The 21,633-nt window shown below is 45.3% G+C and overlaps 1 protein-coding gene across 1 annotated transcript in view; it reads left to right on the top strand.

Annotated features, from left to right (window-relative positions):
• LOC126236057 (probable ubiquitin carboxyl-terminal hydrolase FAF-X) overlaps window positions 1-21,633 on the top strand; it is a 346,675-nt gene that overhangs the window by 31,973 nt on the left and 293,069 nt on the right. Inside the window, exons 3-4 of the mRNA XM_049945098.1 lie at window positions 91-418; window positions 1,913-2,138. Coding sequence (XP_049801055.1) covers window positions 91-418; window positions 1,913-2,138 — 554 coding nt within the window. The remainder of the gene's footprint in view (window positions 1-90; window positions 419-1,912; window positions 2,139-21,633) is intronic.

Here is a 21,633-nt window from a genome sequence, read left to right as displayed (position 1 = left end):
CCCTCCCTGTGTGTGTGTGTGTGTGTGTGTGTGTGTGTGTGTGTGTGTGTGTGTGTGTGGAAATATCTTAATGAATTTAAATTGTTGCAGCAGCCACAGATTGTTCCTCCTGTCAGCATGGGTACTATGCAGTTGTCTCCTGAGACTGGTGTGGTGGGAAGCAATGACTCTTTGCCATTAGAGCAGCAACAGCCTCCACCACTTCCATCACCTCAGCAAATCTTACCGCAGCATCAAATACAGCTCCCTGCGGAACTAATAGCTTCTGAAGATGGAAGCATACCAGAGCCTGATTTTCCTCACACTAAGCTGGCAATGCTTGAAGAAAAGATATCCAGCCCACGTTGGGTAGTTCCTGTGTTGCCTGAACAAGAATTAGAGGTGCTATTGAATGCATCAATAGATCTTTGCAGAAAAGGTGAGTTACTAGACTTAAAAGCAAAGCTTCACATTCAAAGTACAGCTATAAAATGAATGAATATAGTTGTTTTGCTGCTGCCTTTTTGCTGTGACATTTGTGGGGAATTGTGAGCCAGAAGAAAATGGTGGTCTTGTTTCAGTAAATTTGGTGATAACTGCTGCATACATACAAGGAAGGTGGGATAGACCAATTACAGGATTTAAACAATTTGAGGCATAAGAGTTTACAGCTTGTAGTATGAATTAGTAAACATGTTGTGTGAACTGGAAGCCTATAATTAATTTTTAATGGGGTTAATCATATCTTTGACAAGGAATTTTAACAGTAATATAACCAGTCATGTTTAGTAGTGCTTACAGGCACTCATAACAGCATGTTGATTCAGGAACCTAGCATTTCCAAACATAAGTGCACACATACCATTTATCACCTGTAGTGAAACTACAGAATAGTAGAACGTTGTTATGGAGACTGTTACCTTGGTTGTAAATAATGTACTCTGTACATACTCCTCACAATCTCAATGTCGGTCTTTCACAGAGAAGTTGACTCAGCTGAGATGTAACAATTTGCATCCAGGATTTGTTGCACATCCACATTTAATTTTATATCTTTTCTGTTAAAGGTAAGCGTCATTGAGCAGTATTGCTCAGATATGTAGCTTTGGGTCTCGCTGCTCACTGGACCTAACGGTAATAAATAAAAATTGTAAATATCACAGTTTAAGGAGTGACTCAGGTTTCCGTTGTGAAACGTATGATAAAAAGCTGGCAATTGCTGTGCTGATTGTTAGTATTCATCTTTTGCGTTCCTTTCTGTAATGTTAGTTTCAGCCACTCAAACACCTTCTCTGTTGCTACAAAGGCTTTGGCCACTTCTAATCTTGATCATGCTTGTGTAGGATTCAACATCATTGGCACATGTTCCAACAGTGCGGGGCTGTGTCACTAACAATTGTGTGTGTCTGCAGAAGCATCCCACTGCAATATTTTATTCTTGAAAATACAGATATCAACAGAAATTTGACTTTGTTTTCTGTATATAGTGGTTTTTATCACTCACCTTCATCTACTTTCAGCCATGTGTGAAACATACCATTTAATAAGGTGCCTTCTTTATTGATGTCTCTATTCAACAGAAACCTAAGTGTCATTGATGGCTAGATAATTTTTCTGAAAAGAATGCATGTCACAGGTTGATTTCTCATTCATACACTGTGATTTGCAGTTTGCCAATAAAATATAATACCTCTTAAAAATACTGATAAAAAAAGGTGAATAAGATTAGTCGCAAATTGACATTTGAAGGTCACTGAATCCTTATTGGAAGAGAATAAAGTGATATTCGTACAAACTGAAGCTTGATTCAGATTAAATGATACCTGTGATATGTAATAATTCTTGCTTGTAATGTTATAAGGGTTGTACAACTGGTTTTGTCTGTGTGTATTACAGTATCAACAAAAATTTTGATACTATTTTTCTTCTGCAGGTTTAGATGTACATAGTGAAGCATGCCAGCGGTTTTTCCGTGAAGGTTTGACTGTCTCTTTCACAAAGATATTGACAGATGAGGCAGTAAATAGTTGGAAGTTCAATATTCATCATTGTATTTATCAGAACTGTGAACGTTTGGTGGAACTGTGTGTTGTAAAACTCTCACAGGACTGGTTTCCATTACTGGATCTTCTGGCGATGGTATTTAACCCAAACAATAAGTAAGTATAAATGACAATCTTTGGTTTATCACCCATCATTAAATAATCCATTTGTGTTAGCCATAGGAGTTTTTCATACAGCTGATGAGAAGGAAAAGATCAGAAGTATTTCTGTGTTGGAAAAGTTATGCGTTTTAATTTGTCATTAAAAGATATGTGTGTCTCCACTTCCCCAGCTCCACTGCATTCACCCCTGTTTCCTTTGTGGCAACTTTTTTCCCACCTCACAAGTTTAGCACGATATTCTTATCCATTTCCTACTGACCCCCTCAGGGTTGCTGAAACTAGAGTATTTCCTGTCCCCATTTTCAGCACAATAACTTGGTTCTGACGTTCTGGTGTCCAATTTGCCATCAGTAGTCGGACCCAGCCAATACCCTATCCTCCCCCCCCCCTCCCGCCCCCGCCCCATCTTTTCATATTTTGTTCGGAGGAGTGCAGTTCAAATATACATCATTTGAGAATCCTGATTAGCAAGTTGTTCATCCCTCTGCCTCAAAGATTGTGTGGAATTGATCACCTGGAGGCCCCATCCGGGGAAGTTTGGCGACCATGTTGCAACTTCAAATTTCAGGTGATGCCATATTGCATACTGGGTGACTTGCCTGGTGGTGATGGTGGTGGTGGTGGTGGTGGTGGTGGTGGTGGTGGTGATGATACAGCCTCCAACCCAGCTGGGTATCAAACTTGGGCTCACTGCATGGTAGGCACATACATTACCACTTAGCTAAGCAGGTGAATTTTTTCACAAAAAGAATGTAGTCTTTCCTCCAGGGATTCCCATTTGAGTCCATGAAGCATCGGCATAATACTTACATTTTCATCAGATCTACTGTTGGAAAAAATCTATGCTCACCTCTGAACTCCTTAGATATCTTTTTAATCCAACCTTATGGAGCTCCCAAACACTTGCCCAGTACTTGAGAATAAATAAATTAATTACACTAGCGTTCTGTTATGCAGTCTCATAAATTAGACTAAACTCTACCAATCATTTACCTTCCCTACTGCTGTGCTTCCGTGCTTGTTCCATTTTGTATTGATGTGCAATGTTATGTTTAGATATTTATTTGGCTTAGCTGTGTCAACCAGCACACTACCAATGCAGTATTTGAACAGTAAAAGTTTTTTTTTCCCACGCATCTGATTGACACATTCCCATACTCCACAGAATCGTCAGCAAACAGCCTTAGATGGCTGCTCACCCTGTCCATCAGATCGTTCGTGTATGTAGAGAATAAGAGCAGTCCTATCACACTTCCCTTGGGTATTCTTGACAATATCCTTGTCTCTGACGAACAATCACGATAGAGGATAACTTATTGGGTTCTATTACTTAGTGTCATCAGGCCACTCTAATATCTGGGAACACAATCGTTACACTTGAACCTTCCTTAACAATCTGTTATGGGTTACCATGTCAAACGCTTTCCAGAAATCTAGCAATATGGAATTTACCTCAGGGTTGTAAGATGATATGTGACAAAATGATAAGCTGAGTTTTGCACAAGTGATGCTTTTTAATTCGTGCTGATATGTGGACAGAAGCTTTTCTGTTTCAGAATATTTTCTAGAATTCTGCAGCAAATAGATTTTAGGGGTATCAGTCCAGTTGCTTTGGACTTCGCACTGACAGAGATTCACGATAAGTGTGAGCTAAGGAAGGGCCCAATGCCGTAGAGTGCTCCCTGTAAAACCAAATTGGGAATTTATCTTAACCCTAGGACGCCCAAGCATTCCCCCCCCCCCCCCCCCCCCCCCGCTCCGTATCTTGGATGCCTGCGGGGGGGGGGGGGGGGGTTCGGCGAGCCCACAGGTATTAAATAAGTTTACTCCCCCCTGCGGGTCCGGGGATTAGAATAGGCCCGAGGTATTCCTGCCTGTCGTAAGAGGCGACTAAAAGGAGTCCATCCCCCTCACGGGGGTAGTTAGCGCCTGCGTCCGGAGACGGACGGTTTTTTCACTTCTCGTTTCTTCCTTCCTTTTGTTGGTTCCTTTCTTTGCTCTTCTCCACTTCACTGTCTTCCTTACTCTTTCCCTTGACTCCTCCTTGCCTTCTCATTGCCTTTTTCTCCTTGCCTTCTCATTGCCTTCTTCTCCTTGTCTTCTCCTTGCCTCCTTCTCCTTGCTTTCTCATTGCCTTCTTCTCCTTGCCTTCTCTGGTCTCCGCCTCGGCGTTTGAGACAGTCTGTCCTCTTTCTCCCTCTCTCTTCTTTTTCCTCTTCTTCCTTCCTCCCTGTGTGTGTCTGAAGGCCGACCCACGCGTTCGCACGCGTAGCCGGTGACGGGGTAACGCGTAAGTCCCCGCCCTGGGTAGACATGTAAGGCACGCGCGTACCCCCTGGTAAAGGCCAGGCCCGGGGAGGGGTGATTGCCTGAGCTGATACCTTCTGACCATGCCGATTGGTCCCTCCGTCTGTTTCTCGGGAGGTGTGACCTGAGGTGTAAACATTCACCTAAGGCGGGAGTGCCCTCTGAGAGGGTCCCCACAAGGAAGGAGCGCGCCATCGGAGACGCTGGCAATCATGGGGGATTCCTCCGCAATGGATTCTACTCCATCGCTTTCGACTTCGACCCACAAACGGAAACGTGACCAGCCAACAGTGACAAAAATACTACCGCCTGCCCCACAGTTCCTCGTAGTTTCTCGATCTGAGGACGGAAAGGATTTTTCCTCTGTCAACCCTTTCGTTATCCAGAAGGGCGTAGATGCCATAGCCGGATCTGTCAAATCTTGTACCAGGTTGCGTAATGGTACCTTATTACTAGAAACTGAGAGTGCCTTTCAGGCACAAAAACTGCTTCGGGCTACACTCTTGTACACGTTCCCTGTCCGGGTGGAGGCCCACCGCACTTTGAATTCGTCTCGTGGTGTAGTCTATAGTAGCTCTCTCGACGGATTGACTGACGAGGAGCTTCAATCTTTCCTCGCTGAGCAGGGCGTGACGGCTGTCCATCGGGTCATGAAAAAGGTCAACAATGACCGTGTACCGACCCGGACACTTTTCTTAACCTTCGATAGTGTTAAGCTGCCATCGCGCATCAAGGCGGGCTACGAGGTTATTTCTGTTCGCCCCTATGTCCCGACACCTACGCGCTGCTACCAGTGTCAGCGTTTCAATCACACTCGACAGTCTTGTTCCAATGCGGCTAAATGTGTCACTTGTGGCAGGGATGCCCATGAGGGTGACTGTCCACCTCCGTCTCCTCGTTGTGTGAACTGTCAGGGTGACCATGCTGCATCCTCCCGCGACTGTCCTGTCTATAAGGAAGAACGCTGTATCCAAGAAATTCGGGTCAAAGAGAAAGTGTCCACCTCGGCTGCTCGCAAGCTATTGGCTAGTAGGAAGCCCACGCTGCTCCCAGCGGGGAAATACAGCACTGTCCTCGCCTCTCCTCGGACTACCCGGGAGGTAGCAACCCAGACATGCGATCTGACCTTCAGCACCACGGTCGTCCGTTCGGCCAGTGCTAAGGTCGCGCGGTCGACGTCTCCTCTTCCTCCCATCACCCCACAGACACCAGCCACTTCCTCAGCTTCTGCTCAGTCGAAGACCCCGAAGTCAGATGCACGGGCCTTCAAGAAGGAACCATCCCGTGCAGACTTCCTCCGTCCCTCGACCTCCCAGCCTTCGACCGGTACTTCCACCAAACGTCCTTCTAAAAAGGCGCATAGGAAGCACAGTTCTCCTTCTCCGCCGCGGCGCCTTTCTTCTCCTGCGCCACCCAGCGGTTGCCGCCCCAGGCCGTCATCCGTTTCGCCTGGCCGCACCGCTGGTAGCCGAACATCTGGCCGTTCACCGGCGGAGGAAGCTCCCCCTCCCGGCCATCCTCCTGAGATGGCCGATGACCCTATAGACCCCATGGACGATGACTGTCCGCCTCCTGCTAGCGGCGGCAGTGCTCGCTCGAAGCCAGGCCCTAAGCGGCCTTCGAGGTGACCCCTTCTCTCATCTTCCTTTACTTACGATGGCACTTATTAACTGGAATATTCGCAGCGTTCGCTCCAACCGAGAGGACTTGAAGTTGCTGCTCCGCTCGCATCGTCCGCTCGTCGTAGCCCTCCAGGAAATGAAGCTACGCCCATGCGATCAAATTGCCTTGGCACACTACAGCTCTGTGCGTTTTGACCTACCCCCTGTGGTAGGTATCCCAGCTCATGGAGGGGTTATGTTGCTGGTCCGGGATGATATTTACTACGATCCCATCACGTTGCACACCGGCCTGCAGGCAGTTGCCATCCGCATTACTCTCCCCACTTATACGTTTTCCTTTTGTACCGTTTACGCTCCATCGTCATCTGCCGTTACCAGGGCAGACATGACGCAACTTATTGCTCAGCTACCTGCACCATTTTTGTTAACTGGAGACTTCAATGCCCACCATCCTCTTTGGGGCTCTCCAGCATCCTGCCCGAGGGGCTCCTTGTTAGCAGACCTTTTCAACCAGCTCAATCTTGTCTGCCTCAATACTGGCGCCCCTACTTTTCTTTCGGACACATCTCATACCTATTCCCATTTAGACCTCTCTATATGTACTCCCCAACTTGCACGCCGGTTTGAGTGGTATGCACTTGCTGATACATATTCGAGCGACCACTTCCCGTGTGTTATCCATCTCCTGCAGCATACTCCCTCTCCGTGCTCCTCTCGTTGGACCATCTCCAAGGCAGACTGGGGGCTCTTCTCTTCCAGGGCGACCTTTCAGGATCAAACCTTCACATGCTGCGATCGTCAGGTCGCACACCTCACGGAAGTCATTCTCGCTGCTGCTGAATATTCCATCCCTCACCCTACTTCTTCTCCACGTCGCGTACCGGTCCCCTGGTGGACCGCAGCATGTAGGGACGCTATACGTGCTCGTCGACGTGCTTTACGCACCTTTAAACGCCACCCTACAGTGGCGAATTGTATTAATTATAAACGATTACGTGCTCAGTGTCGTCGTATTATTAAAGAAAGCAAGAAAGCCAGCTGGGCTGCTTTCACCAGCACCTTCAACAGTTCTACTCCTTCTTCTGTTGTCTGGGGTAGCCTGCGCCGGCTATCTGGCACTAAGGTCCACTCCCCAATTTCTGGCTTGAAGGTCGCGAATGAAGTCCTTGTGGCCCCTGAGGCTGTCTCCAATGCCTTCGGCCGCTTTTTCGCCGAGGTTTCGAGCTCCGCTCATTACCACCCTGCCTTCCTCCCCCGCAAACAGGCCGAGGAGGCTAGGCCACGTGACTTCCGCTCCTCGAATTGTGAAAGTTATAATGCCCCATTCACCATGCGGGAACTCGAAACCGCACTTGGCCGATCACGGTCCTCCGCTCCAGGGCCTGATTCTATTCATATTCAGATGCTGAAGAACCTTTCTCCTGCGGGTAAAGGTTTTCTTCTTCGTACATACAATCGCATCTGGATTGAGGGACATGTTCCCGCATGCTGGCGCGAGTCTATTGTTGTCCCGATTCCTAAGCCGGGGAAGGACAAGCACTTGCCTTCCAGTTATCGACCTATCTCGCTTACCAGCTGTGTCTGTAAAGTGATGGAGCGAATGGTTAACTCTCGATTGGTTTGGCTGCTAGAGTCTCGCCGCCTACTTACCAATGTACAATGTGGATTTCGAAGGCGCCGCTCTGCTGTCGACCATCTGGTTACCTTGTCGACCTTCATCATGAATAACTTCTTGCGGAAGCGCCCGACCGCGGCTGTGTTCTTTGATTTGGAGAAGGCTTACGACACCTGTTGGAGGGCGGGCATTCTCCGCACCATGCATACGTGGGGCTTTCGCGGTCGCCTCCCTCTTTTTATTCGTTCCTTTTTAATGGATCGACAGTTTCGGGTACGTGTGGGTTCTGTCCTGTCCGACACCTTTCGCCAGGAGAATGGGGTGCCACAGGGCTCAGTTTTGAGCGTCGCTCTCTTCGCCATCGCGATCAATCCCATAATGGATTGCCTCCCAGCTGATGTATCAGGCTCCCTTTTCGTGGACGATTTTACCATCTATTGCAGCGCGCAGTGTCCACGTGTCTTGGAGCGCTGTCTTCAGCGTTCTCTTGACCGTCTTTACTCCTGGAGTGTCGCCAATGGCTTCCGTTTTTCTGCCGAGAAGACGGTCTGTATTAACTTCTAGCGCTACAAAGAGTTTCTCCCACCGTCCTTACGACTCGGTCCCGTTGCTCTCCCACTCGTGGAGACAATCAAATTTTTAGGCCTTACCTTTGACAGGAAACTTAGCTGGTCTCCACATGTGTCATATTTGGCCGCCCGTTGTACCCGTTCTTTAAATGTCCTCCGTGTTCTCAGTGGTATGTCGTGGGGAGCGGATCGAACCATCCTACTTCGTCTATATCGGTCGATCGTCCGCTCCAAGCTGGATTATGGGAGCTTCGTATACTCCTCTGCACGGCCATCCATCTTACGCCGCCTCAACTCCATACAACATCGGGGTTTACGACATGCGATCGGAGCATTTCATACCAGTCCCGTAGAGAGTCTTCATGCTGACGCTGGCGAATTGCCACTCACCTACCGGCGCGATATACTGCTTTGTCGGTATGCCTGTCGGCTACTGTCAATGCCCGACCATCCTTCTTATCGTTCCTTTTTTGACGACTCTCTTGACCTTCAATACGGGTTGTATGTCTCTGCCTTGCTACCCCCTGGAGTTCGCTTTCGTCGCCTCCTTCAACACCTTCATTTTTCACTCCCTGCAACCTTTAGAGTGGGCGAGAGCCGCACGCCACCTTGGCTCCAGGCTCAGGTCCGCGTTCACCTCGACCTCAGCTCGCTCCCAAAAGAGGTCACCCCCGGTTCGGTCTACCACTCCCGTTTTTTGGAACTTCGTTCGAAGTTCAACAACATGACTTTCATTTATACAGATGGCTCTAAGACCAATGACGGGGTCGGGTGTTCCTTTATTGTTGGGGCACAAAGTTTCCAATACCGGCTCCATGGCCATTGTTCGGTCTTCACAGCTGAGCTCTTTGCCCTCTACCAGGCTGTTCTGTACATCTGCCGCCACCGACATTCTGCTTATGTCATCTGCTCAGATTCCCTGAGCGCCATCCAGAGCCTCAGTGATCCGTACCTGGTTCACCCTTTCGTACACCGGATCCAACGCTCTCTTCAGCAGCTGGTGGACGTCGGTACGCCGGTTAGCTTTATGTGGGTTCCTGGCCATGTCGGTATCCCTGGGAACGAAGCTGCAGATGCCGCGGCCAAGGCTGAGGTCCTCCAGCCTCGGACAGCTTCTTGTTGTGTCCCTTTGTCCGATTTTAGCAGGGTCATTTGTCGGCGCGTTGTGTCGCTGTGGCATGCCGATTGGGCTGCACTTACCGACAACGAGCTTCGGGCCTTAAAACCTCTTCCCGTGGCTTGGACGTCCTCCTCACGCCCTTCTCGGCGGGAGGAGGTCGTTTTAGCAAGGTTAAGAATTGGACACTGCCGGTTCAGCCATCGCCATCTGCTGACGGCTGCGCCGGCGCCGTTCTGCCCATGTGGGCACTTGCTGACGGTTCGTCACATTTTAATGTCCTGTCCCGATCTTAAAACACTGCGCCTCAATCTTAACCTGCCTACTACTTTAGATGCCATTTTAGCGTATGACCCATGAGCAGCTGCTCGTGTTCTTTGTTTTATCAATTTGACAAACCTCGCTAAGGACATTTGATGATGTTTTTTAATCCTATGCCTGTCAGTCTGTCTTTTATTGTGTTTTCCCTTTTAGTTGTTGTTGTCAACTTGTGCCTCGCGGTGCATTCTTAGAGTAGTCAGGGCGCTAATGACCATTGAAGTTGTGCGCCCGAAAACCACAAAAAAAAAAAAAATAATTTTACTGACGAAAAATTACAACTTTCAAAATGGTTTATGTATTTTAACTAAGGCATTGGTTTATAAATGTTGTTAATTGTTATAAATATTGGATTGAGTGAATAAAAAATTGACATATTACAATACAAAATACAGATGTGTTCATATACAATAGACTACTCTTGAGTCCTCAACTTCAAGGCAAGAGACACTCTTCACAGTTTTTTCTGAATGTGTGTTACACACATGTTTATGACACTGTCCACAATACTGTTTTGGTTTACTTAGATTGTTGTACTTCTGCTTCTTTGTTTTAGCTTCTCTTACACAAATATGGCACCGACCTTTCCCTGCAGGAGGTGGACGTGCTTCTGTTGTCACTTCTTTGATTGTCTTTTGTAGAATAGTCTCCATTGATTGAACAATTTGGTTAGATAACCCTATTGCATTAGCACTTCTTTCTTCTGCCTGCAATTTCACTAGTTCCATCCCAGCTTGCAGAAGATAAAGTTTCCGTTTGTTGTGTTTCTTTTCATTCCATCTTGGATGTTGCTGGATGAATATGGTGGTTGCATTGATGGCACAAATGTCGATGAGAGAGTAAAATACAGAGGCCATCTCTTTGTTCCCCTCTTGCAGGTGAACGTACACACCTTTTGATCAATAGTATCAATTCCACCTTTAGTGGAATTATAATATGCATTTATCTCGGTTTTATTCCTCTCTCCTCCAGCAGTGCCTTTAGCTTGGTGCATTGTTGACAACATCAGTAAGTTTTTACTTGGTTTCGTTTTTGCTATGTAGGACACCAGAGTTACTGGAGGCCTACCTGTGGATGGGTCTGTGAACAAGAACATTGTTGAATATAGCTCTCGATTTGACGTGTTCTTCATTATGTCTGGAATATGCTTTCTGTTTGACTGGAGAGTTCCTACTGTAGTAACTTCATAGTCTTGGTATAACTCTTCCGCCAAATCTACCGATGTTTAGTATCGGTCTGTAGTAATATTTCGAACAGTATTTTTCACAGGTGCTACCAGACGTTTGACGACAGCTGCTGAACCCCATTCTTCTTTTGACAAATTCTGAACATTACTTGCATAGGGTTCCGTATTCAAGACATATCTGCCAACTGCATCGGACATCGTGCATATAAGGATGCCATACTTGGCCGGTTTATCCTTCGAAAATACTTTGAAGGGGCAGCACCCTCTAAACAAGCTGAGCATCCCATCAGTGGTGAGGTGGACCCCTGGTTTATACAGTAGTGGAAATCTATCATTCACTTTGCTGAAAACATCACGGATTGCTGTGAACTTGTCTGCTTCCCTTTTTAGCTGGCGGGTACTTTTGTCATCAAACCTTATGATTGCAATAAGTTCCCTGAAACGTTCTCTTGCCATAATACCCTTGTAAACTGGCCGACCCATTAGGTATGACCAAAGATCGTGTACACTGACAGAATTGTCCTTATTTGCCCCCCATAAGTATCAGGATTCCTATAAAGGCATACAATTCTTTCTCATGAGTCAAAGTAACATTTCACTTAACTGCCTCTTCATTTGAATGTTTTACTATAACATCCATGATGTCAGGCGTAAGAAGTAACTCCAAGGCTCCTCCAGGTGAATGGCAAACACCAGCTGGAGTTACTCCTGCCTGCTCTCTTACTATATTAGCAACAGACCTCCGAGGAATTCTAGGCTGTGTGGTTAGCTACCTTCTTCCAGACTTGGCCACAATAACATCCTGATGGTCACTGCCTGAAACTGCGCTATCTTCATCTTCTCTAACATCCACATCACCACATCACTTTCCCGATCTGAATCATACTCCATAACACAATCCTCATATTTACTTTCACTCCGTGAGTCAGAATCTTCATCTAAAATTTCATTTAGAACTCTTTCTAAAGACGAGTCACGTATTCTTTTAGTCATTTCTAAGTCTTGGTGTGAACAGTAGAGAACTGCACTAACTCACAGCAAGTTTACAAGATAAATAACAGCTGACTGGCATCAACAATCACTTCCTCTGAAAGTAAACCGATTGTTGTGAATATCAAGAATACCAGCCAACGAGAAACTAACTTGCATTGTTGTAGAGATGAGAAATATGAAATCCCACTAAGGGAAATTTTCTATAGCATGGAAGCCTGGGGAGGGGGGTTTGTTGTACCCATAATAAGTTTATTTATTTTTTCTTTCAAAGCAGGAATTTCCTATAAAATATATTGACACTAACGTTTCATAAAATAGCCAACAAACAATAACTCAAAGGGAATATGTAGTATGAAAGTTACTTGGGCAAAAGCAGGTGACATAAAAAACTTGTGAGTTCAACGAACCCCCCCCCCCCCCCCAGGTGTCCTAGGGTTAATTGTTTTCAACTCTTGCAGTTGGTTCTCTATGCCAGGGGAGCCTATATGTCATCCACACAGGAGTCTGTGCAATGGTCAAATGATGGTATGCTTGTGCTATCCTCTTTCGTGAAAGATTTTTTAAACCTGAAATTTAAAACTTCTGCTTTCCGTTTGCTGTCTTCTATTGTCTCACCAGACTGATCAGCAAGTGACTAGATAGAAACCTTATACTTGCTTAGTGATTTTACGTAGGACCAGAATTTTGTCAGATTTCGGCAAGATCTTTTGTTAAGGCACGATGGTGGAAGTAGTTGTATGCTTTGCACATCGGTCTTTTTACAGATGTGTCAATTTCTACCAGTATTTGCCTGTTTCCTTTGGTGCATTCTTTTTTTAACTGAGAGTGCAACAGTTTCTGCTTTCTCAGCATTTTCTAAATTTTGTTATTAAATCATAGTGGTCCTTTTTCACCCTTAATCCACTTACTTGGCTCATACTTCAGCAGAGTGTGATTTACAGTCAGTTGAAACATTGCTCATAATTCCTCTGACTGTCACATTGGAACTAAATGATGTCTTTTCATTGTCATAGTGGGATGCTAACAACTCCTTATCCACTGTTTCTATCAAAACTACTCTCCTAGCACTCTTATTGGATTTATTGACTTCAGGAACATTTGTCACTATAATAGCATGATCACTAATCCCTGTCTCTATACAGACACTGTTGATAAGGTCAGGCCTGTTCAGGCATCTACAAGGTCTAAAGTATTTCCACTGCATGCAGGTTGTGTAACTAGTAGTTCAAGGCAGCCTTCAGAAAATATGTTCAAAAGTAGTGTGTGTCAGTACCAGCTGCAGTGAATCCATAAATGTCCCAGCTATATTCGGCAGGTTAAAATCGCCTTCAAGTAATACTGCACGATCTGGATACTTCCACATTACTTAGCATAGACTTTCTTTGAATGATTCTATAAATGTTATGGTGGAATTGGGGGGGGGCAGGGGAGTGTAAAAAGTTCAATAATTAACTTGAGTTCACAGAGACGTGCTGCTCGTGTCCAGATAACTTCACAGTCACTCAATTTTGACCTCAATATACCAATATTTTTGTCGACAGCAATAAACACACTACCTCCTATAGCATCTAATCTGTCTTTTCAATATACATTCTTTGACTCACTAAATACTTCGGACCTTTCTACTTTGGGTTTGAACCTGTTCTCTGTTCTGATAATAATTTGAGTGCAACAACTTTCCTGGAGGGCAGTAAATTCACGAGGGCAGTAAATTCACGAACTTACTTATGAGCCTTTTGACAACTTACTGTTAAAATTTTGACAGTTGAAATGTCTTTACTTTCTGTGCGGTCTGACTTTGCCCCCTGTTCATTGGCAAGCATTCATCAGAGGACATCCTCCATTATGTAGTGCACCCCTGACCTATCAAGAGGAATCCTACAATTCTCCACCCCATAACACAGGTCCAGAAATCTGTAGCCAAGACTCTCACAGAACTGATGGAGTGTTTGGTTGAGACCCTTCACTCAGCTCCAAATCAAGTGACCTCAATCAACTCTGGGAATGGTGCTGCAGGTTCTGAACTCTGCTTGGGCCCCATGAGCAGGGATAGCAGTCTTCGCCACTTACCCCGGTCACCCATCCAAACTGAGGATGACCTCAGGACCCAAGCGACATTCGTCATTGGTTGATGTGAGCCGCAATTTGCAGACAACTGCAGGCAGGGCCTGTTCCTCATGTTGGATGAGGCCCCTCGAGCTGAGATACGTTGCATTTCTTTCCAGTTGTGGACACTTCATTTCCGTAAGGGGCTCCCCCACCTTGAACGACGCGAGTGAATTACAAACCCACGGTGGTGAGAATGGATCCTCCCCATGTCAGATACACTGCAAGATGCCTCTGTGGCACATCCCATGGACAAAACAGGTGACACCCAAGGCGCTACTGTTAAGTGCCAAATTGTCTGCCACCACTACACCATGAGGCAACAGCCTGAAAATGGCTGACCGCAGCCAAAAGCATCTTCAGCCACTCACCAACTGTGACCAGCTCCTCCTGCATCTGCAAACAGCAGGCACACGTCTTATTCATCCTAATATAATTAACTGAAGAATTGACTTCAAACACTCACAGGGAAAGCTAACTATGTAATTTTATATGTGAACTGTCTCTTCAAGGCATCACTATAGAAAAGCAAACCTGAAACGACAAGAACAAAGTGTGCCTTGTGCTTGTGCTGTCCAGTGCTGAGGTACCTACTACCACTGAACAGTTTCCAGTAGCTCGTTTATACACTCCTGGAAATGGAAAAAAGAACACATTGACACCGGTGTGTCAGACCCACCATACTTGCTCCGGACACTGCGAGAGGGCTGTACAAGCAATGATCACACGCACGGCACAGCGGACACACCAGGAACCGCGGTGTTGGCCGTCGAATGGCGCTAGCTGCGCAGCATTTGTGCACCGCCGCCGTCAGTGTCAGCCAGTTTGCCGTGGCATACGGAGCTCCATCGCAGTCTTTAACACTGGTAGCATGCCGCGACAGCGTGGACGTGAACCGTATGTGCAGTTGACGGACTTTGAGCGAGGGCGTATAGTGGGCATGCGGGAGGCCGGGTGGACGTACCGCCGAATTGCTCAACACGTGGGGCGTGAGGTCTCCACAGTACATCGATGTTGTCGCCAGTGGTCGGCGGAAGGTGCACGTGCCCGTCGACCTGGGACCGGACCGCAGCGACGCACGGATGCATGCCAAGACCGTAGGATCCTACGCAGTGCCGTAGGGGACCGCACCGCCACTTCCCAGCAAATTAGGGACACTGTTGCTCCTGGGGTATCGGCGAGGACCATTCGCAACCGTCTCCATGAAGCTGGGCTACGGTCCCGCACACCGTTAGGCCGTCTTCCGCTCACGCCCCAACATCGTGCAGCCCGCCTCCAGTGGTGTCGCGACAGGCGTGAATGGAGGGACGAATGGAGACGTGTCGTCTTCAGCGATGAGAGTCGCTTCTGCCTTGGTGCCAATGGTGGTCGTATGCGTGTTTGGCGCCGTGCAGGTGAGCGCCACAATCAGGACTGCATACGGCCGAGGCACACAGGGCCAACACCCGGCATCATGGTGTGGGGAGCGATCTCCTACACTGGCCGTACACCACTGGTGATCGTCGAGGGGACACTGAATAGTGCACGGTACATCCAAACCGTCATCGAACCCATCGTTCTACCATTCGTAGACCGGCAAGGGAACTTGCTGTTCCAACAGGACAATGCACGTCCGCATGTATCCCGTGCCACCCAACATGCTCTAGAAGGTGTAAGTCAACTACCCTGGCCAGCAAGATCTCCGGATCTGTCCCCCATTGAGCATGTTTGGGACTGGATGAAGCGTCGTCTCACGCGGTCTGCACGTCCAGCACAAACGCTGGTCCAACTGAGGCGCCATGTGGAAATGGCATGGCAAGCCGTTCCACAGGACTACATCCAGCATCTCTACGATCGTCTCCATGGGAGAATAGCAGCCTGCATCGCTGCGAAAGGTGGATATACACTGTACTAGTGCCGACACTGTGCATGCTCTGTTGCCTGTGTCTATGTGCCTGTGGTTCTGTCAGTGTGATCATGTGATGTATCTGACCCCAGGAATGTGTCAATAAAGTTTCCCCTTCCTGGGACAATGAATTCACGGTGTTCTTATTTCAATTTCCAGGAGTGTATAAATGGGGCAGGGAGTTGGGAGGGGTATTGTACTTTTCAGCCCTGTAAAAGACACAATGATTATTTCTGGAAAAATTGATTTTTGCCAGACTTGAACTTAGATATTGCTGTTTGCAGACATGAAGTTATTTGAGCACGTCCCCGAGCAACAACAGACATTCAGCGTCAAGTTTTTCCTTTTAGTATTTTTGTGCAAAGAAACAATTTTTTTCATTTCCAGAATACAATCACTGGGTGAGTGGATATGACAAGGGACAGTGTCTTATCCTGCTACAGTCGATATTCTACACTTAAATTAAGTCAAGGAACCAAAGTAAATTGTTTTGGTAAATGTGGGGGGTAATGTTTTTGGATAGTATAGCTGTTGATGTAGAGTTGCCAAATCATTACATTCGCTGTAGCTGGTCTATCCTCTGTGGCAACCTATGACAGTTGATTGAGAGTTGTGTCACCAACTTATCCACAGCAGTTTACTCTAGTGAGTGCAATTTTTCGTCAAATTTAAGTAGTCGAGAAGCTCTCATGCCAGTGAGAACTGTAAAATCTAGTGACTGTACAGTGTTGTAGGTGCAGAAACCTACAATTTGCTCAGTTTTCAGTATTTATCTTCACCTTGAATTACTTATATGCAGCGTAGATGTACCCTATTTCCCCTACTATGACAATGGCTTTTTTCCCCCAAATTTGTTGTCTGAAAAATAAAAAGTTACCTTATATTAGCAGATTAAACCTTGATTGTCAAGGCAAATGTTTGAGTCGTGTAATAGCTTAACTAAGGGGTCATCTTACATTCACAGATGAACATGTGGTAGTTGAGATTATGCCACAGTTTATTTTGACAATTCCAGAACAACAGTAGGGGGCTTGGTAGCAATTTGGCAACACACTAGCATGAACAAGAAGAGATGTTTGGACAGAAATTGGAGAGCAATTTATTGTCATGCTACCAGCTATAGGAATGCATCCTTTGTCCGTTGCATCTACTTTGCTTAAAATTATTTTTCCCCAAAACAAAATATAATAAGAATTGAACTGGCACTTCAAATGGACAGGTACTAAAGAATAGTATAAATTTCTACACTAAAGAAATTAATTTTATAAGAGGCAGTCAGGTGAAAACTGGACATCCACCAAAATGGAATAGTGGAATGGTTCCATGCAAAACTAATCGCCAAACTTGTTAAGACATTTATTCCACTGGGAGATAAGACTGTAGAGTCTTGTTGGATAGAACACAGTCGGCCACTGATGGATCCACACGTGCACTCACTCTTGCACTCCCTCGTTAGACTGAAACTGATGTCCATGTACGTCTTTCTTTAGGTCACCAAAGACAAGAAAATCGCACAGTGAAACATCCGGACTTACGGAGGAGTCACAGAGTTTTCCAACAAAATCATTGAAGCGTGATCATCGAACTGTTGGCAGTGTGACGTGTGGACATTATCGTGAACATAATGCTTCTGCAGCTTGTCGAGTTCTTGGAGCATGGAACCACAATCAGTGCATAGTGCTATGAAGACACTGCAGAAAGTGCTACTTGCCATAAAGTAAAATCGGCAGGAATGCTGTCAGATGGAATCATCCTGTTGTATAATGATACCTGCCCCCACACTACCAATTGGACAAACGCTGTGCTTCAGTGATTTGATTGGGAAACACTGCAAAATTCTCCATACAGCCCAGGTCTTTCAGTGTATGATTTCACATCTTTGACAACCTGAAGAATGGTGTATGAACATCAGTTTGTCAGGCGAGGAAGTGCAATAGTGGATGATATTGTAGATCCATCAGCACCAACCACGTTCTACATAACAGGAATTGATCGTCTCTTATCCCAGAGGGATAAATGTCTTAACACGTTTGGTGATTAATTTTTGAATGGCACCATTCCATGCTCCCATTGTGGCAGGTGTTTGGTTTTCATTTGGCTGCTCCTCATACCATAAATACATTCCCACAGAACACTCGAAAAGCAAAACAACAAATGAGACAAGAAATTCAGCTACAGTGCTAAGATCGCTTTTGGTCCACAGCACTGTTGATGTTAAAACCTGGCAACAACTCATGAACCAAGTTAATCTGAATTGTTTGGTTTTCTGCTGCGTCAGCACTAGGGAGCCAAGAAGATAATATTTGTTCTTATTCAGTTTTATTGTCAGTGCTGTAAGAACAGTAAATTCTAGTGATCAGTAATGAATGCAAATCCCAGCTGTGATCTCTTGAGAAATACGTATGTAAAAGTTCACACTCCGTAATTGGTTCACACACACACATACAATACTAATTTTATGTTAATGGTGATTCATGAACCACATGCCACAAACAATTGTTCAGCAGGAAGAAACTTTGATGTCACAGAAGCAAATGTTCATAAGTGACACTAGACAAAGAGTAAATGAAAGAATACCTGTTCTACTCACCTAACTTTCAGGGAACCAAAGCAGAAAAAGATTTAATTGGAGAAGCAGGTCATTCATACATAACACAAGAGTAACACAATGAAGGCATTGCGATTAAAGTTATCTGAATGTACGTGCTGGTGATGGAGGAATGTTCCAACTGTATATGGTGGGAAGCTCAAAGCAAGTACAGTCTGGTATATGTGGGTGTTGGAGGGAGAGGGGGGGGGGGGAGGGAGAGGGAGAGAGAGAGAGAGAGAGAGAGAGAGAGAGAGAGAGAGAGAGAGAGAGACTTATCTGTACTCACATAAAAAGGGGAAATGTTATTAGGAAACATCTCAAAGTTCTTTACCAATACTCTAATAAACATTCAGTCAGGCATAGGGTATATATTTTTTAAACAACGTTGTACAGGTTTTTTTTGTTAAAACTGGCTGTGAGAAGGAAAATGCTTTTCTGTGATGTAAAAATGTGTGGCTTCATTTTCTTCCTCGTAGTCGGTTGTAACAGAAAACCTGAGTATTAGAGAAGTTGTGTTTATGGCTTGTCAGCTTATAATTAGAATACTGCTCTTCAATCTGAATTGTCTGAAACAAACTTTGTAATGCTACCTGTTCCCAAATTAAAACTATACAAAATAATGTCATTGAAACTACTATCCTCACAGGTTCAGCAGCTGGAGTGGTCATTCTCATTCCCTGTATACCAATGATCCCAACCAATTTACCCATTGATTTTAAATGACTTCAGTTCCCAAGCAAGGTTTTGTTTACAATAACAGTAAACCAGGCACGAGGTGAGACATTCAAACGTATTACAGTTGATTTACAATAAGTGTTTTTCACATGGTCTCTTCTATGTTGCCCTTTAAAAACTTTATAGTTCAGAAAAAAAGGTTCATATTTTTACCACGTAGTATTAAACAAAACCTGTGTATTCAGAAGTTTCATAATTTTATTCTGCATAAAAAATTGAAAAAGTATTTAAAACAATAAAAACTGAAAAAGAAAACAAAGCAGTCTTCTGACTCATATTCTGTATGGTTCATATAATTTATAGTTCCATAACTTCAAAGTAGGCAAAGCGATAATGAAGAATTGAAATTTGTGTCCTATTGCATTTCTTGTGGGTACCCCAGATTAGGACATACACTGATAAAAATTGTAACACCATGAAGAAGTAGTGCGATACATATTAAAGTTGGTAGGTGTGTTTCTATATCTGAAAGAACGCGTCTATTCAAATTTCATGGCAGTCGCGTAAGAGTGGCACTACTATGAGGATGTGAATCAGGTTTGCTTTATGTACATGCTGTAATGGTCGTGAGCATTAGTTACCTTTGGGAGTGGATGTGGTGAGTTGATGTTACTCAAGAATTCCTATAAGACAACAAAGGTGCGAGATTGATCAGGGTCTTGCAATAGAGCTACAAGAAACTGGATTTTTCTTCTACAGTATTGCAGAAAGACTTGGTATGAATGTAGCCACAGTACAGGATTGCTGGCAGCAGCGGTCTCGAGAATGAATGGTCGCCAGAAGACGGTTCTTGATGGTGACTTGGCACTACCGAGAGGAAAAACGATAATGTTCGGCGTATGGCTTGACTTGTCATACTGCATCTGCAGCAGCAATTTGAGCGGCAGTTAGCACCACAGTGACATAACGAACTGTCACAAATCAGTTACTTCAGGGACAGCTCTGAGCCATATGCTCTGTAGTGTGTATTCCACTAACACCAAACCAGGGCAATTTGTGACTTTGGTGGTGTCAAGTGAGAGCTCATTGAAGGGCAGGCTGGAGGTCTGTTGTGTTTTCTGACGTAAACTGGTTCTGCCTCGGTGCCAGTGGTGGCCGTGTTTTGGTTAGGAGTAGGCCAGTTGAGTGTCTGCAACCCACCTGTCTGCGTGCTAGACACATTGGATCTACACGTGGAATTATGGTCTTGGGTGCAATTTAGTATGAAAAGCAGGAGCATTCTTCTGGCTATCCATGCACCCTAACTGCAGGATAGTGCTTGCCCACATACTGCTGTTGTAACCCAACATGCTTTACAGACTGTCAACATGTTGCCTTGGCCGGCTTGATTACCAGATCTGTCTCCAGTGGAGCACATATGGAACATCGTTAGACAACTCCAGCATCATCCACATGCAGTATTAACCCTGCACTGACCAAGTGCAACAGGCATTGAACTCCATTCCACTAACTGACAGCCATCACCTGTATAACACACAATGCATGCACATTTGCATGCTTGCATTCAACATACTGGTCATCATCATCATCATCATCATCATCATCCAAGACTGATTATGCCTTTCAGCATTCAGTCTGGAGCGTAGCCCCCTTATAAAATTCCTCCATGATCCCCTATTCAGGTGCTGCTTCTGATGTTAAACCTATTACTTCAAAATCATTCTTAACCGAATCCAGGTACCTTCTCCTTGGTCTGCCCTGACTCCTCCTACCCTCCACTGCTGAACCTATGAGTCTCTTGGGTAACCTTGCTTCTCCCCTGCGTGTAACATGACCCCACCATCTATGCCTGCTCGCCCTGACTGCTACATCTATAGAGTTCATTTCCAGTTTTTCTTTGATTTCCTTATTGTGGTCACCCTCCTGCCATTGTTCCCATTTACTAGTACCTGCAATCATCCTAGCTACTTTCATATCTGTAACCTCAACCTTGTTGATAAGGTAACCTGAATCCACCCAGCTTTCGCTCCCATACAACAAAGTTGGTCGAAAGATTGAACGGTGCACAGATAACTTAGTCTTGGTACTGACTTCCTTCTTGCAGAAGAGAGTAGATCGTAGCTGAGCGCTCACTGCATTAGCTTTGCTACACCTCACTTCCAGTTCTTGCACTATGTTGCCATCCTGTGAGAATATGCATCCTAAGTACTTGAAACCGTCCACCTGTTCTAAATTTGTTCCTCCTATTTGGCACTCAATCCGTTTATATTTCTTTCCCACTGACATTACTTTTGTTTTGGAGATGCTAATCTTCATACCACAGTCCTTAAATTTCTGATCTAGCTCTGAAATATTATTTTGCAAACTTTCAATCGAATCTGCCATCACAACTAAGTCATCCGCATATGCAAGACAGCTTATTTTGTGTTCACATATCTTAATCTCACCCAGTCAGTCTATTGTTTTCAACATATGATCCATAAATAATATGAACAACAGTGGAGAC

The sequence above is a fragment of the Schistocerca nitens genome, chromosome 2 (assembly GCF_023898315.1).
Source record: "Schistocerca nitens isolate TAMUIC-IGC-003100 chromosome 2, iqSchNite1.1, whole genome shotgun sequence".
Taxonomy (NCBI): domain Eukaryota; kingdom Metazoa; phylum Arthropoda; class Insecta; order Orthoptera; family Acrididae; genus Schistocerca; species Schistocerca nitens.
Note: the sequence above shows the minus strand (reverse complement) of the source record. Positions and strands in the feature narration are given on the sequence as shown.